The sequence below is a fragment of the Lutra lutra genome, chromosome 17 (genome assembly GCF_902655055.1).
Source record: "Lutra lutra chromosome 17, mLutLut1.2, whole genome shotgun sequence".
Taxonomy (NCBI): Eukaryota; Metazoa; Chordata; class Mammalia; order Carnivora; family Mustelidae; genus Lutra; species Lutra lutra.
The window spans coordinates 53,294,578-53,308,749 of NC_062294.1; the positions used below are offsets into that span (position 1 = coordinate 53,294,578).

The 14,172-nt window shown below is 52.2% G+C and overlaps 2 protein-coding genes across 3 annotated transcripts; one reads left to right on the forward strand and one right to left on the reverse strand.

Annotated features, from left to right (window-relative positions):
• Positions 1–2,907: 2,907 nt before the first annotated feature.
• On the reverse strand, positions 2,908–3,984 carry LOC125089352 (glyceraldehyde-3-phosphate dehydrogenase-like). The gene has a single exon (XM_047711520.1). The coding sequence runs from the start codon at positions 3,893–3,895 to the stop codon at positions 3,017–3,019; it is 879 nt and encodes a 292-aa protein (XP_047567476.1). The 5' UTR covers positions 3,896–3,984; the 3' UTR covers positions 2,908–3,016.
• A 3,257-nt stretch (positions 3,985–7,241) lies between these two features.
• NR1H2 (nuclear receptor subfamily 1 group H member 2) lies at positions 7,242–14,021 on the forward strand. 2 transcript variants are annotated; one of them, XM_047711518.1, is made up of 10 exons: positions 7,242–7,400; positions 7,515–7,648; positions 8,248–8,309; positions 8,388–8,519; positions 8,879–9,169; positions 9,262–9,530; positions 9,749–9,928; positions 10,802–10,901; positions 12,863–13,071; positions 13,435–14,021. In XM_047711518.1, exons 3-10 carry the CDS (start codon positions 8,267–8,269, stop codon positions 13,579–13,581), a joined length of 1,371 nt encoding a protein of 456 aa, XP_047567474.1. In that variant the 5' UTR covers positions 7,242–7,400; positions 7,515–7,648; positions 8,248–8,266; the 3' UTR covers positions 13,582–14,021. The 2 variants fall into 2 exon arrangements, with proteins under 2 accessions (XP_047567474.1, XP_047567475.1); XM_047711519.1 differs by having other exon boundaries at positions 8,888–9,169.
• Positions 14,022–14,172: the final 151 nt, after the last annotated feature.

The window sequence follows — 14,172 nt, forward strand, 5'->3', positions numbered from 1 at the left end:
CAGAGAGAGAGAGAGAGAGAGATCACAAGCAGGCAGAGCAGCAGGCAGAGAGAGAGAGTGGGAAGCAGACTTCCTGCCAAGCAGAGAGCCTGATGCGGGCCGATCCCAGGACCCTGAGACTATGACCTGAGCCGAAGGCAGAGGCTTAACCCTCTGAGTCACCCAGGTGCCCCCATTCCCTGATTATTAAAAATTTTTTTTAAAGATTCTATTTTTATATTTGACAGAGAGACAGTGAGAGACAGCACACAAGAAGTGGGGAGAGGGAAATGGAGAAGCAGACTTCCCGAGGAACAGGGAGCCCGACCCAGGGCTCAATCCCAGGACCCTGAGATCATGACCTGAGCCAAAGGCAGACACTTAACAACTGAGCCACCCAGGCACTCCTCTACCCACACTTCTTACATGCACTCTCCCCTTTCCTGTTTAATATAGTTATGTAATTATTTTTGTTAGATTAATACCCAGCACTGGGGCTCCCGGATGGAATTACAAGTGGGAGGAGGAGGGAGCTCAGGCAGAGAAGTGGGTCTAAGATCTGCAAGTTTCAGGAAATATTCTCAACAGCACCATGAGGAAGTGTGGGCATTTGGCGAAGGGGAATCCTAAAGGAACAAGAGCTCCAGGGGTGTACAAACAATGATGCAAGAGAGAGAAGGAAACATTGCAAGAGGGAATGTTCTGAGTAGGGAGAGGGGAAGGGATTCAGAGCCCAAGTGGAGGCATTCAAACATGGTCATGGTCATGGGAGGGACAGCACTATATGTACCTCTGTGGGTGAGCTAGCAGTGGCCCTGGGGTAAGCATCGGGAAGTTTTCTTTTGGTGACTTCTGTTTTTTTAGCAAAAGAAGAAGTGAGAGAGAAGAGGGGGAGGGATGCTGGAGGTTTTGAGAGAGAAGGTGAGAACACAATTTCTTAGAGAATGGAGAACAGAGCCAGAGAGGCCTTGCAGATCAGTTCTGAATGGTCACTTGAGCTTTGCTGTCACACAGCTCAAGTGTGTCCACTCGCAAGCTCAGCTGGGTGGGAGCAGGCACAGAAAAGGCAGAGTCCATTTTAACCAGGGCTGGGGTTTGGCCAGGCAGGTGTGCTGGAGGAAGAAAGAGCAAGGAAGTTAATGTCATGTGTGCAAGGACATGACTGTGGTGCTTGCCCTTAGAATCTAAGACAGGGAGAGAGGACATGAGAGGAGGTGAGGCGTTAAAGAAAGAAAGTGTTGGCTCAAAGGAGCAGAGGTACCAATGGCATCATGGAATTGAAAGGCCCTTTGTGGGGCGCCTGGGTGGCGCTATTGATTAAGCATCTGCCTTAGGCTCAGCTCTTGATCCTGGGATTGAGCCCCACATCGGGCTCTGCTACCCCCACTCATGCTTTCTCTCTCTCTTTCAAATAAATAAATAAATAATAAATAAAATGAAAAAAAGAAGGAAAGTCCTTTTATGATTTTGGCCTCATTCCCTCTCTGACAATTATCTCTCCCCCCTCCCCCTTGCTCATTCAGTCTAGCAACATTGACCTCCTTGTTTTTCCACAGACAAACCCAGACACGCTCCTACCTCAGGGCCTTTGCACCATCTGTTCTGCCTGAGTGTTTTCCCTCCAGAAAAACCCTATTCAGCCCCTCTCCTCCTTCAAATCTTTACCCAAGTATCACCTTCTTAGCAAAGTCTATCCGGAACACCCTATTGAATGTGGCAATCATCCTCTCCCCCAATTTCCAATCTCCTTTACCCTGACCTATTCCTTTTTCATAGTCCTCAACCCCTTTGAATATTTAATTGAGTCTAAGATGTTATCAGTTGTAAGCTACGTGTATCTTAGGACCACTGATACTGTCTATACTGGTAATTCTGTTATCACATTGAATGCCTGTTTCCCCATTATAACCTCATCTCCACGAGGGCAGGCATCTTGGTTTCATTTACCACGGTGTCTCCAGCACCTAGGACAGTTCCCAGCATCCAGTAAATGCTCAAGTAAATACTTCCAACAACTCACTTTGAGCACCACTGCTTTAGGGGATATCCCTGACACAGAGGATGGAGAGTCAGTTTCTCCACAAGATATCTTACCACATCTCTCCCTCCTCTGTCTTGGCAGCTGGAATATTCAGTCTGGACCCCTCAGAATCTCCTCACCCGGATTCTGCCTCCAGTCCTAATTCTTACTTGCCCCAAGTGATTTCTGAAAGGTGCTGCCTGCAAATTCCGAAAACGGCCACACGGTGGTGGTGTGGGCCTATTTCCCCAGCCAAGATCAGTCTGTCCCTACCCACCTCACGAGTACCTTTTCTTTTCTTTCTTTCTTTTTTTTTTTTGGGTGGGGGGAGTCCTAGTCCTGATTTATTCACTCTAAGAACCATACTCCCAACACCTAGAAATGAAAAGCCTTGTGATTATTCTCTATTAGCTATGGGGGGAAAATCTTTTCTAATCAGTCTATTTTACATGACTTCAAATAATACAGTTTCATTTTTTTTCACATCGATTTCAATGTACATTTTCTGAAAGTCTTAAAAAGTTAGTATACATGCTATAAAAATGGTGGAGTCTACACACATTTTTACATTAACAATAAAATTCAGATTTTGTATTCGTGAAGAACCAGTCTCTTTCTTTAAAAAAAAAAAAAAAATTATTGGGGCACCTGGGTGGCCCAGTCGGTTAAGTGTCTGCCTTGGGCTCAGGGTCCTGAGATCAAGTCCTGCCCCCCCCATCATGCATGTTTTCTCTCGCTCTGTCTCTGACATAAATACATCTTTCTAAAAAAAATTTATTTAAAAAATTTTAAATTAAAAAAATTTTTTTTTGGCTGGGCACAGTATACTTTATTGATGGTACACGACAAAGTAGGGCTCCCCAAGCCCCTCCCCTTCTCCAGGGAGTCCGGGATGGAAACAGTGGAGGTTGGGAGATTCTCAGTGTTTGGGAGGATAAGTTGGGGCAGGGATTCCCCAGCAGCTGAGGGCCTCTCTCTTCCTTTTGCTCTGGCTGGGACTGGTGGTCCAGGGGGCTCTTACTCCTTGGAATCCATGTGGACCATAAGGTCCACCACCCGGTTGCTGTAGCCAAATTTATTGTCATACCAGGAAATGAGCTTGACAAAGTGGTCATTGAGAGCAATGTCAGCCTCGGCATCGAAGGTAGAAGAGTGGGTGTCACTGTTAAAGTTGCAGGAGACAACCTGGTCCTCAGGGTACCCCAGGATGCCCTTGAGGGGGCCCTCTGATGCCTGCTTCACCCCCTTCTTGATGTCATCATATTTGGCAGCTTTCTCCAGGTGGCAGGTCAGATCCACGACAGACATGTTGGAGGTGGGGACACAGAAGGCCATGCCAGTGAGCTTCCCATTCAGCTCAGGGATGACCTTGCCTACAGTCCTGGCCGCACCAGTGGAAGCAGGGATGATGTTCTGGGCAGCCCCTTGGCTGTCACGCCACAGCTTCCCAGAGGGGCCATCCACAGTCTTCTGGGTGGCAGTGATGGCATGGACGGTGGTCATGAGTCCCTCCATGATGCCAAAGTTGTCATGGATGATCTTGGCCAGATGAGCCAAGCAGTTGGTGGTACAGGAGGCATTGCTGACAATCTTGAGGGAGTTGTCATACTTCTCATGGTTCATACCCATCACGAACATGGGGGCGTCAGCAGAAGGAGCAGAGATGATGACCCTCTTGGCCCCGCCCTTCAAGTGAGTCCCAGCCTTCTCTGTGGTGAAGACCCCAGTGGACTCCACAACATACTCAGCACCAGCATCGCCCCATTTGATGCTGGTGGGATTTCGCTCCTGGAAGATGGAGATGGATTTCCCATTGATGACAAGCTTCCCGTTCTCAGCCTTGACTGTGCCGTGGAATTTGTCATGGGTAGAATCATACTGGAACATGTAGATCATGTAGTTGAGATCAATGAAAGGGTCATTGATGGCGACAATATCCACTTTGCCAGAGTTAAAAGCAACCCTGATGAACAGGAGCGCAATATGGCCAAATCCATTCACTCTCGACCTTCACCATCCTGTCTCAGGCATGCAGCTGGCACTGCACCTGAAGATGAGGCTGTCTGTCAAACGGGGAAGAGCAGAGAGCCCAATTTAAAAATTTTTAAAAATTTATTTATTTATTTATTTAAATTGAGAGATAGCTCAAGAGAGTAGGCATGGGGGAAGAGCCGAGGGAGAGAGACAACTCTCACAACTTCTGAGATCATGACCTGAGCCAAAAGCTTAACGGACTGAGCCACGCAGGCTCCCCTTGAAAAACCAGTCTCTTAATTTGACATAAGTTACTATAATCCAACAGGCATTATTTTTTGAGATTTTATTTATTTGACAGAGAGAGACACAGTGAGAGAGGGAGCACAAGAGGGGGAGTAGGAGAGGAAGAAGCCTGCTTCCTATGGAGCAAGGAGCCCGATGCGGGGCTAGATCCCAGGACCCTGGGCAGATGCTTAAGGACTGAGCCACCCAGGTGGCCCCCAACAGGCATTTTTTGTTTTATTTTATTTTTTAAAAATATTTTATTTATTTATTTGACAGAGAGAGATCACAAGTAGACGGAGAGGCAGGCAGAGAGAGAGAGAGAGTGGGAAGCAGGCTTCTTGCCGAGCAGAGAGCCCGATGTGGGACTCGATCTCAGGACCCTGAGATCATGACCCAAGCCGAAGGCAGCGGCCCAACCCACTGAGCCACCCAGGCGCCCCCAACAGGCATTTTTTAAAAAAAGGTTTATTTATTCATTTTAGACAGAGAGAGAGCTTAGGTAAACAGGGGGAGGAGCACAAGGAAAGAGAGAGAAGCAGGCTCCCCACTGAACTAAGAGCCCCAGATCAAGCAGGGCTCAATCCCACACTCTTGAGACCATGACCTGAGCTGAAATCAAGAGTCGGACGCTTAACCAACTGAGGCACCCAGGCACCCTGGCATTTTGTGTTTTTTAATATTTTTATTTTTAAGTCATCTCTACATCCAAAGTGGGGCTCGAACTCCCAACCCGGAGACCAAGAGTCACATGCTCTTCTGACTGAGTTAGTTAGGTGCCTGCTGGCAAGCATTTGTTAAGCACCTGGCCCAAGGAAGTAGTTAAAAAAAAATTTTTTTTTTTTGCTTTGAATTTTTAAATTGCACCTTTCCAGTTTCTTGGGCTGAAGTCCTGAAACATCAGGGTCTTTGTAGCCTCCCTTTCATTGTAAAAGCAAAAGAATAAACGCTTCATCTTCGGGGGCCCCCTGCCCAAGGTAGTCTTTTTGGGACTCCACACTCAGTATAACACAATCCCACCAGAAGACTCAGGATTTGACTGGGTAAAGGATTACAGGATTTTTTAAGTCACCATTTTATGTGATCTCCTAGCAATCCTGTAAAAGAGGGATTATGAAACACTTCACAGAGGGTGGAAACTGAGGAGTGGGGATAGGGGAGGGAATGGCCCAGGTGTGCTGGGCGGGCAACGGGGCTGGATTTGAACCTCAGTGTTGAAGTTTCAGACACCTTGGCCTCAGGCCAGACACAGGCTTTCATTCAAATCGCCTATTAATTTTGCTCGTGTTCCATTGGCCAGAATCCAGTCACGTGGTTGCACCGTCTGCGAGAATATGCTGGGAAATGTAGTCCGCTGGGGTCACCCAGGGTAAGGGAACGGTTTTCTGAGCGCTGAGCCAATGTTGGACACATCTGACCTGCAAGGCCTCTTGATCCGACAGCCTTCAGGTACGATCTTGTCTGGCACCCTCCCCCCATCCCCATCTCATTCAGCTGATTCCAACCTGGCCTTTTTAAAATATTTGACCACAATTTGACCCTGCTTTCTTTTAATATTTGACCACAATTTTGAAAAAATTGTGTTGCACGCGACAGTGCTGCCTGAGCCCTCCTGTGTCAGACTGCTCTGTCGCTTTCAAATGTACAATAATTCTATCTTCTGAAATAACATCTGGCTGTGTGTCTCTTGTGCGTCTATGTTGAAGTGGGTATCACTTTATTACACATTAGTTTCTCTTTATACATCTTTTCTGTTGCAGTTGGTGAAGCAAATGGTATTTTGTTATGGGGACATAGCTCAGCTATATTATCTTCGGGTTTCCCTTCAGAATAGTAAAGGCAGGGACGCTAGGGTGGCTCAATGGGTTAAGCATTCCAGTCTTGGTTTCAGCTTAGGTCTGATGTCAGGGTCATGGGATCCACCCCCGCGCTAGGCTCTAAGCTCAATGGCCGTGGGCTTGAGTTTCTCTCTCCCTCTGCCCCTATCCCAGCTTTCTCTCTCTCTCTCAAATAAATAAATAAATCTTTAAAAGAAGAATAGTAAAGGCAGAATTACACATTGCAAAGTATCTGTGAGAAAAAGAAATAGAATTGGTCATCAAAGAAGTACAAATTAAAACAACAACCAAATATCACAACAGTGAAATACCACCTACTAGAATGGCTATAGTCAAAAAGATATAAAAACAAGTACTGGTAGGGGCGCCTGGGTGGCTCAGTCCGTTAAGAGTTTGCTTTCCACTCAGGTCTTGGTCCCGGGGTCCTATGATCAGTCCCACATCAGGGTCCTTGCTTAGCGGGGAGCTTGCTTCTCTCTCTCCTGCTCTCTCTGCTTGTGTTCTCTCGCGCGCTCTCTCTCTCTCTGTCCAATAAATAAATCAAATCTTAAAAAAAAAATTCCAACTTCTTAAAGGAATGGATATATGTTCCATATAGATCTGATCATCATCAAGGAAAGACTTCAGGACAGTTTCCTTCTACCTAATCAAGTACTGTGGATTCTCTTTGAAAGCTATTATTTTTATCATTTTGGCATGAGAAGGCTATGCTTTTTTTTTTTTTTTAGTACTTTCTATCAACAAGTTATTTTTTTAAAATATTTTTCCTGGGTCTAGGTTTGTAAATCAGTTTATTTAAAATCAATAACCAGAGCGCCTCTAAAATCAAGAAACTTGTTAACAACCAAAAAAAGACAAACATGCCTCAAGTCAAACGTGTGCAAAAAGGAGCTAAAGGTCGGGAGATTTACGCCGAGTATACCCTTGGCCCGGAGCCCAGAGAAGTACAGGGATGAGTTAAAGCCACCGAGCTTCTGGACGGAAGGTTAAGGACTGGCCACGCCCCCCGGCGGCCCGGCGCCGGATCGAACTGGTCCGGAACTCTTCTGCCAGGCCTCAGTGGAGCTACCCCTGACGGTAAACTTCCGGTGAGCACACAACTTCCGTGCGGGGCAGCCGATTTGGCTAGTCCTAAACCGGCCGGAAGTCCGTCACTCCTGGCTACCCGCCCCTTTCCTAAAGTGACGCACGGCGGGGTTGCCGGAAGAAGTGGCGAAGTTACTTTTGAGGGGATCCGAGAAGCGGCGGCGTGCCAAAGGATACAGAGAAGGAGGAGGAGAAGCAGAACAAGGGGACAGAGGCAGGTGCACTAGAGTGTGGGGGAGACGCGGGAGGCTCCCCGGGCCCGGGGCTTTCCCGCGTTCCCTGCGCCGCTCCGCTCAGCCCCCTTTCTCTCTTTCCCCCCCTCCCTTCTGTAGCTCGCGCTGTCTCCGGTTGTTTCCAGGGCAACGGGAGTAGGAGACCCCGCGAGAGGCCGCCCACAAGACCCTCGCGCGCAGCCATGAGCCCCGCCCCCCACTGGTGTTCGGAGAGGGGCGGGACCTGGAGCGAGGTGTGGGGGCGGAGCGTGATGGGAGGAGGTGGAGGCGGGGCATAATGGGAGATGGGGCGGGACCTGGAAGGAGGGGTACCGGATGGGCGGGGCAAATGGGGTGGGCGGAGCATTATGGGTAGAGTGAGGGTGGGACCTGGAAGGGTTGGGCGGGACCTAGGAGGAAAAGATGGGGGCGGAGCATGGGGAGCGGGTGGGGTCAGAGTGAAGTTGGGGGTGCTTCTTCCGTAGAGGTGGGGAGTAAGAGTAGGTAAGATAAAACTTGGTGGGGTGGAGGAAGTGAGGGTGGAGCACGATTGAGGCCATACCTGAAAAGAGGGAGTGGGCGGGATCTGGAGTGGGTGGGGCCTAGGGGAGGGGTGGAGTCTAGTGAGAGCCCGTCTTGAGACCCAGCAGAGACTTGGACCAGTAGGGGGTGGGCTCTGTCAGAACCGGAGAGGCTTTATAGGCTAGCAGGGATTAGGGGTGGGTTCTGCGTGCAGTAAGGGAGGAGTCTGGAAGGATGGGAAGAAAGAAGTGCCCCATCAAGATGGGGGGGACTTGGCCTCACCTGACCCTCCCTGGCCCCACAAGGCCCTCAGTCCTCCTGTTACCTGCAGGTTGCTCCGTGACTCCACCATGTCCACTCCCACTACCAGTTCCCTGGACACTCCCTTGCCTGGTGAGTGACCTTTTTCCAACCCCAGTCCCCACTCCCGCACACTAGTCAGGAGAAACTCACTGTGCTTCCCTCTCCCAGGAAATGGCCCCCCTCAACCCAGCGCCCCCTCTTCTTCACCAGCTATAAAGGAGGAGGGTCCTGAACTGTGGCCTGCGGGTCCAGACCCTGATGTCCCGGGCAGTGATTGGGCTCGCTCAGCCTGCAGCGCGGGTGAGACGGGCTCAGGGGCAGGGGCTGGGAGTTGATGGGGGATTCGGGAAGGGATCTAGGAAGGGAGAAAGATCAGAAATGAGGATGGGAGGCTCCCAATTTCTAACTGATTTTTTTCTTCCGTACCTATTTGCCACTTCTTTTTTGTCCTGTGAGTGTATTTTTTTCCTACTTGATACCTCTTACTGTCATTTGTTCTTTGGGGTTCACTGACACACACACCTTTTCTTTTGAATTGCTGTCTCCCTGGATCACTCTCTGTGCTCTGGCTCTTTGTTTCTTCTCCCTTGTGGGGGTGACTCTGGCTGCTGTTTCCGTGTGGCTCTTTTCTCTCATGGCTTTTATTCACTTCACCCCAGTCGTTCCAGACCCTGCAGAGGAGCCGGAGCGCAAGCGAAAGAAGGGCCCGGCTCCGAAGATGCTGGGCCACGAGCTGTGCCGCGTGTGCGGGGACAAAGCCTCCGGCTTCCACTACAACGTGCTCAGCTGCGAAGGCTGCAAGGGCTTCTTCCGACGCAGTGTGGTCCGAGGCGGGGCCCGGCGCTATGCCTGCCGGGGCGGCGGGACCTGCCAGATGGACGCCTTCATGCGGCGCAAGTGCCAGCAGTGCCGGCTGCGCAAATGCAAGGAGGCCGGGATGAGGGAGCAGTGTGAGTGTCGGGGCGGCGGAGCGGACCCTCTGGCCCTTCTGGCCCCTGCCCAGCCCTGGGGGCCTCCACTGAGGCCTGTGTCTCCTGAATAGGCGTCCTCTCAGAAGAACAGATCCGGAAGAAGAAGATTCGGAAGCAGCAGCAGCAGCAGCAGCAGCAGTCCCCTGTAGGGCCGGCGGGTGGCAGCAGCTCAACCTCTGGGCCTGGGGCCTCTCCTGGAGGGTCTGACGGAGGTGGCCAAGGCTCCGGGGAAGGCGAGGGTGTTCAGTTGACCGCTGCTCAGGAACTCATGATCCAGCAGCTGGTGGCCGCTCAACTGCAGTGTAACAAACGCTCCTTCTCTGACCAGCCCAAAGTCACGGTACTGCCTACTCCCCCATGCAGCCTTGAGGGGTGATGAGCCCGATGGGGTAAAGCCTGCAGGGCTGAAGCCCAGCGCATGGGGAGGGATCAAGGCTCCAGAGAGCAGGACCTTGGAAAAGAGGGTCCCCTAGGGCTCAGTCTTTGCCTCAAGGTGTCCCCACGGGCTTGGGCTCAAGGGAGGAGGCCTGATAGTGATCCTGGCCCCTGTGTCCCCAGCCCTGGCCCCTGGGTGCAGACCCCCAGTCCCGCGATGCCCGCCAGCAGCGTTTCGCCCACTTCACGGAGTTAGCCATCATCTCAGTCCAGGAGATTGTGGATTTCGCCAAACAGGTGCCTGGCTTTCTGCAACTGGGCCGTGAGGACCAGATCGCCCTCCTGAAGGCATCTACCATTGAGGTAATGGGCAGCCTGCCCATTCTCTACAAGGCCCTTTATTCTTGCCCACAGGGAACCCCAGGACAGCTGTTGGGAGCATAGTGATGAGCCAGATTCCTCTAGTTGTTACCCTTGTGGGGAGGATACCTTATAGGGGGATGCAAAAATACTAACAGATCATCAGAGCCTCCCAGGGGCCAAGGAGAAAAAGGGAACGGGTTGAGGCTGAGAAAAATTGAGGATTGGGCTAGAACGCTGCACTTTAGAGAATGTGGTGCTGGGAAGGCTGTTTGGGAGAGTTGACTTTCTTTTTAAGATTTTATTTATTTGACAGAGAGAAATCACAAGTAGGCAGAGAGGCAGCCAGAGAGAAAGGGGGAAGCAGGCTCCCCGCTGAGCAGAGAGCCCGATGCGGGGCTCGATCCCAGGATCCTGAGATCATGATCCTGGGATCATGACCTGAGCCGAAGGCAGAGGCTTAATCCACTGAGCCACCCAGGCGCGCTAGAGTTGACATTTAAACCAAAACAACTGTAACAAATAAGGTTTGAGTTCCTAGCATAGACCAGGCTCCATTCCAAGTGATGGGTATGTGGCAATGAACAAAACAGGCAGTGCCTATCCTCATGCCTTGTAACCACCTGGGGAGGGTATCCTAAGTAGAGGAAGGGTGTTGTGGGCACTAAACCTGGTGGGGAGAGAGCCTGAGTGGCTGACACGCTGACTGCAGCAGGCTGGAGTAGCTGAAGGGACAGGCAGAGGCAGAGGGGTGAAGGATGATTCTGGCAAGAGTAGGTCCCCCCCACAGGCCGAGAGAGCAGAGACCAGTGACTAAAGGGTCATAGGGACTCCAGGAGCTCCTTCCCTTGCCTACTTCTCTCCCTGTTGCCTCAGATCATGCTGCTAGAGACGGCCAGGCGCTACAACCATGAGACAGAGTGCATTACTTTCCTGAAGGACTTCACCTATAGCAAGGATGACTTTCACCGTGCAGGTACAGAAGCAGAGAGTGGGATGGGAGGGTGCAGGGCTGGTGCCCCTGCTGGACCCCTATTGGACCCCTACTGGTAGGAGATCCCAGGCCACCTCATTCTTGTCTGAGCCTCCATTCCTTTATTTCCAAAGCTGGGTGAGCCAGCCTCACGTTGAGATAAGGGTATATGTTCTGAGTGTCATGTCCGTGCACTGGGATGCCGTGTGAATGAGGCAGAGGGGTCTGCTGTCACATAGGGCATTTCAGCAGGAATTAAGAGAAGACACTTCCTCCTCCCAAAACTTGGTGTCACTGCAGGGAGGCTGGAGCTCAGTCCATTGTGAAGTATGCAACCTACCCAACTGTACAGGGCAGTCTTGGTTCCTTCCCTCTGAGAGCACTTTTCTGGGGATGACTTAGGCAGTGGGCTTCTGGAGGAAGTGCAGTTGAACTGAGACCTGAGGGGTGAGATACATCGCTTAGGAAAAGGGAGTTGGGGAGTAGCATTGCCCGCCAGGGAACCCCACATACAAAAAAGCTGTGTTTCTTCAGTCTCGGCTTTGTAAGTCCAGCTCTCTCCCATCGTTTCTTCCTGGGGCACTTGTCTGTACTCCCACACTGTGTTCCTAACCCCATCTTCTTCCCTTCTTCTAAGCCCTGGCCATCTCAGAGTATGAGTTTTGACAGGGGAGCCCTGGGTGGGGAGAATGTTTCTGGCAGGGGGTTGAGCATGTACAAAGGCTCTTGAGGTGAGGGAAGAGCTGGAACTACAGGGAGGCCAAGGCATCTGGATTACAGGGAGATGGGGCTGGAGAGAAAGTTGGGGTCCTGCCACTTCTCTCCATGCTCTGCCACTGTCCAACATGTCTCCTGGAACATTCCCGGGTCTCCTCACTGGGTTGTCCTGAATATGTCTGTTCACACAGTGGTCAGAAAGGTCCTGTTCATACCAAATCAGCTCATGTCTGTTCTCTGCTCAGTACCCTGCATGGCTCCTGTCTCTCTGGGAGACAAGCCAGAGTCCTTGCTATGGCCCACAGGCCCTGCAGGGGCCTCTCCATGCTCATCTCCCATTACTCACCCTCCTCCCACCACACTGGCTTCCTCCCTCTTGTTTGTACTGTGCTGTGCTCCCACTTCGGGGCATCTGTAGCTGCTGGTTCCTCGGTCAGCATTTTTGTGACCAGCTCATCCTGGCTCATGTGGGAGCTTTGTAGTTTCAACGTCGAAAGTCTCGAGGCCCAGAAGGCTGCCCAGTCCTGGGCAGAGCAGACAGGTGGCACCCACCTGGGATACTCTCACATCCTCATGACTAGTCACTTCCCCTCCTGCGGGTTGTTGCTCAAAGGTCCCCCTATAGTAAGGCCTTCCTACAGCGTCACTATGCAGTGGCCACCTTGTCTACGATGTTGATTTGGTTCTCGATGCCCCCATTACGCTTCTGTGCGTTAACCTTGGTCCACCAGCACCCATCCCTCTGACAGGCTGGATGGTGACAGTTTGCTTACGTGAATGCCTGTCATCTGTCCCCACAACCCCCAAGTGCAAGTACCACAGGGAGGGAGGCTTTGTCTTGGAAACAGCTCTACCCCGGGACCTGGCACATAGTGGTGCTTGATGAAGCTTGTTGACTGAATGAATGGAATGAGCTTAGGCTTTATTCCAAGCCATGGGAGCCACCGCAGGCTAAGGTGGTGGGACCTAGGTTTAAAAATCTAGGTACAGGGAAGGTAGGATGGGGTAGTAGGAAATACTGAGTAAATGTTCACTCTTCTTGTTCATTTATTCAGGCACGGTTAGGGCACACTTACCATGTGCCAGGCGCTCATCTGGGCAGCAGGGACCCAGGTGAACAGACGTGACCAGAACACTAGAATTACTGCTGTTTGCCTCTCCCTGCTGACTGAGCAGTGTTAGGGCCTGGGCGTGGGGCCAGTGTGGGGCTGGGGGAGCTTATCGGGCCAGGCCTCCTGCCCCCACAGGCCTGCAGGTGGAGTTCATCAACCCCATCTTCGAGTTCTCACGGGCCATGCGGCGGCTGGGCCTGGATGACGCTGAGTACGCCCTCCTCATCGCCATCAATATCTTCTCCGCTGACCGGCCCAATGTACAGGAGCCAAGCCGTGTCGAGGCCCTGCAGCAGCCCTATGTGGAGGCACTGCTCTCCTACACACGCATCAAGAGGCCACAGGTAACGCAGCTTCCAGAGCTCCCTGTAGCCCAGCCCCTCCCAAGGCGCTGGCGGGGGCAGGAACTCCACACCCACATGGAGTCAGCCTGGGGCTGAGGTCTTGCTTCCTCTTTTGAGCTCCAGCTCCCCTGGCAGCCCTCTGAACTCCAGCTGATGTCCTCTCTGCAGAGTCTGTCCTCAGGCCTCGGTCCCTGGCCCAAGGAGCCAGGCCCGGTGCAGGCATAGGGGTGGGGGGGTGGTCCCCGCACTGCTGTCCTGGCTCACCCCAGGGAGGGAGGTCCTCTTGGTGGTCCAGGCGGGCTGACCAGAGCCTCGCAGGGCAGGAGCCTGGCCAGCGCCCACCTTCATCCTGTCCCCCTGCAGGACCAGCTGCGTTTCCCACGGATGCTGATGAAGCTCGTGAGCCTGCGCACTCTGAGTTCTGTGCACTCGGAGCAGGTCTTTGCCCTGCGGCTCCAAGACAAGAAGCTGCCGCCTCTGCTGTCTGAGATCTGGGACGTCCATGAGTGAGGGGCCCGGCCTCCCTGCCCCACAGCCCTGTACCTTCCAACGAATGGACATTGTCACCCCTTCCTCCTCCTGGAGTGGGAAGGGGCCAGGCCTGGGGGCCCACCTTGTGGCCTAGAGCATAAGCCCTGGCCCCACCAGCCCTCAGCCCTCACATGAGCCCCAGTGAGGCCCCAGGAGGCTCCTTCCCTGCCCACTGAGTCTTCCTGGGAGGGCTGGATGGGTCATAGATCCCAACCTCTGACTCTCCTAGCTCTACCAGCTGCCCTCCCCACCCAGCTTACACCTCAAGCTCACTGCGCAGTGCACCTTGAGCAGAGGGATTGGGGGGCCTGTGGCTCTCCCCTACCTGCTGAGAAACCACAGCCCCCCCCCTCTGTTCCATTTATTTAATAAAAACTAAAAAAAGACAAAAACAGAAAAATAAAGTATGAATAGAAATCTGCCCTGAGTCAGAGTGAGTCCAGGGTATATACTGGGGATGGGCTGTTAGGGTCTTCATTGACTCCAGCCCCCTGAACCTTGTGCCGCTTGCTAGGCTGATGGAAGGTTCAGGGTGATGTGACTGGGCTCTTCCAGGGGGGTTGGTTGCAG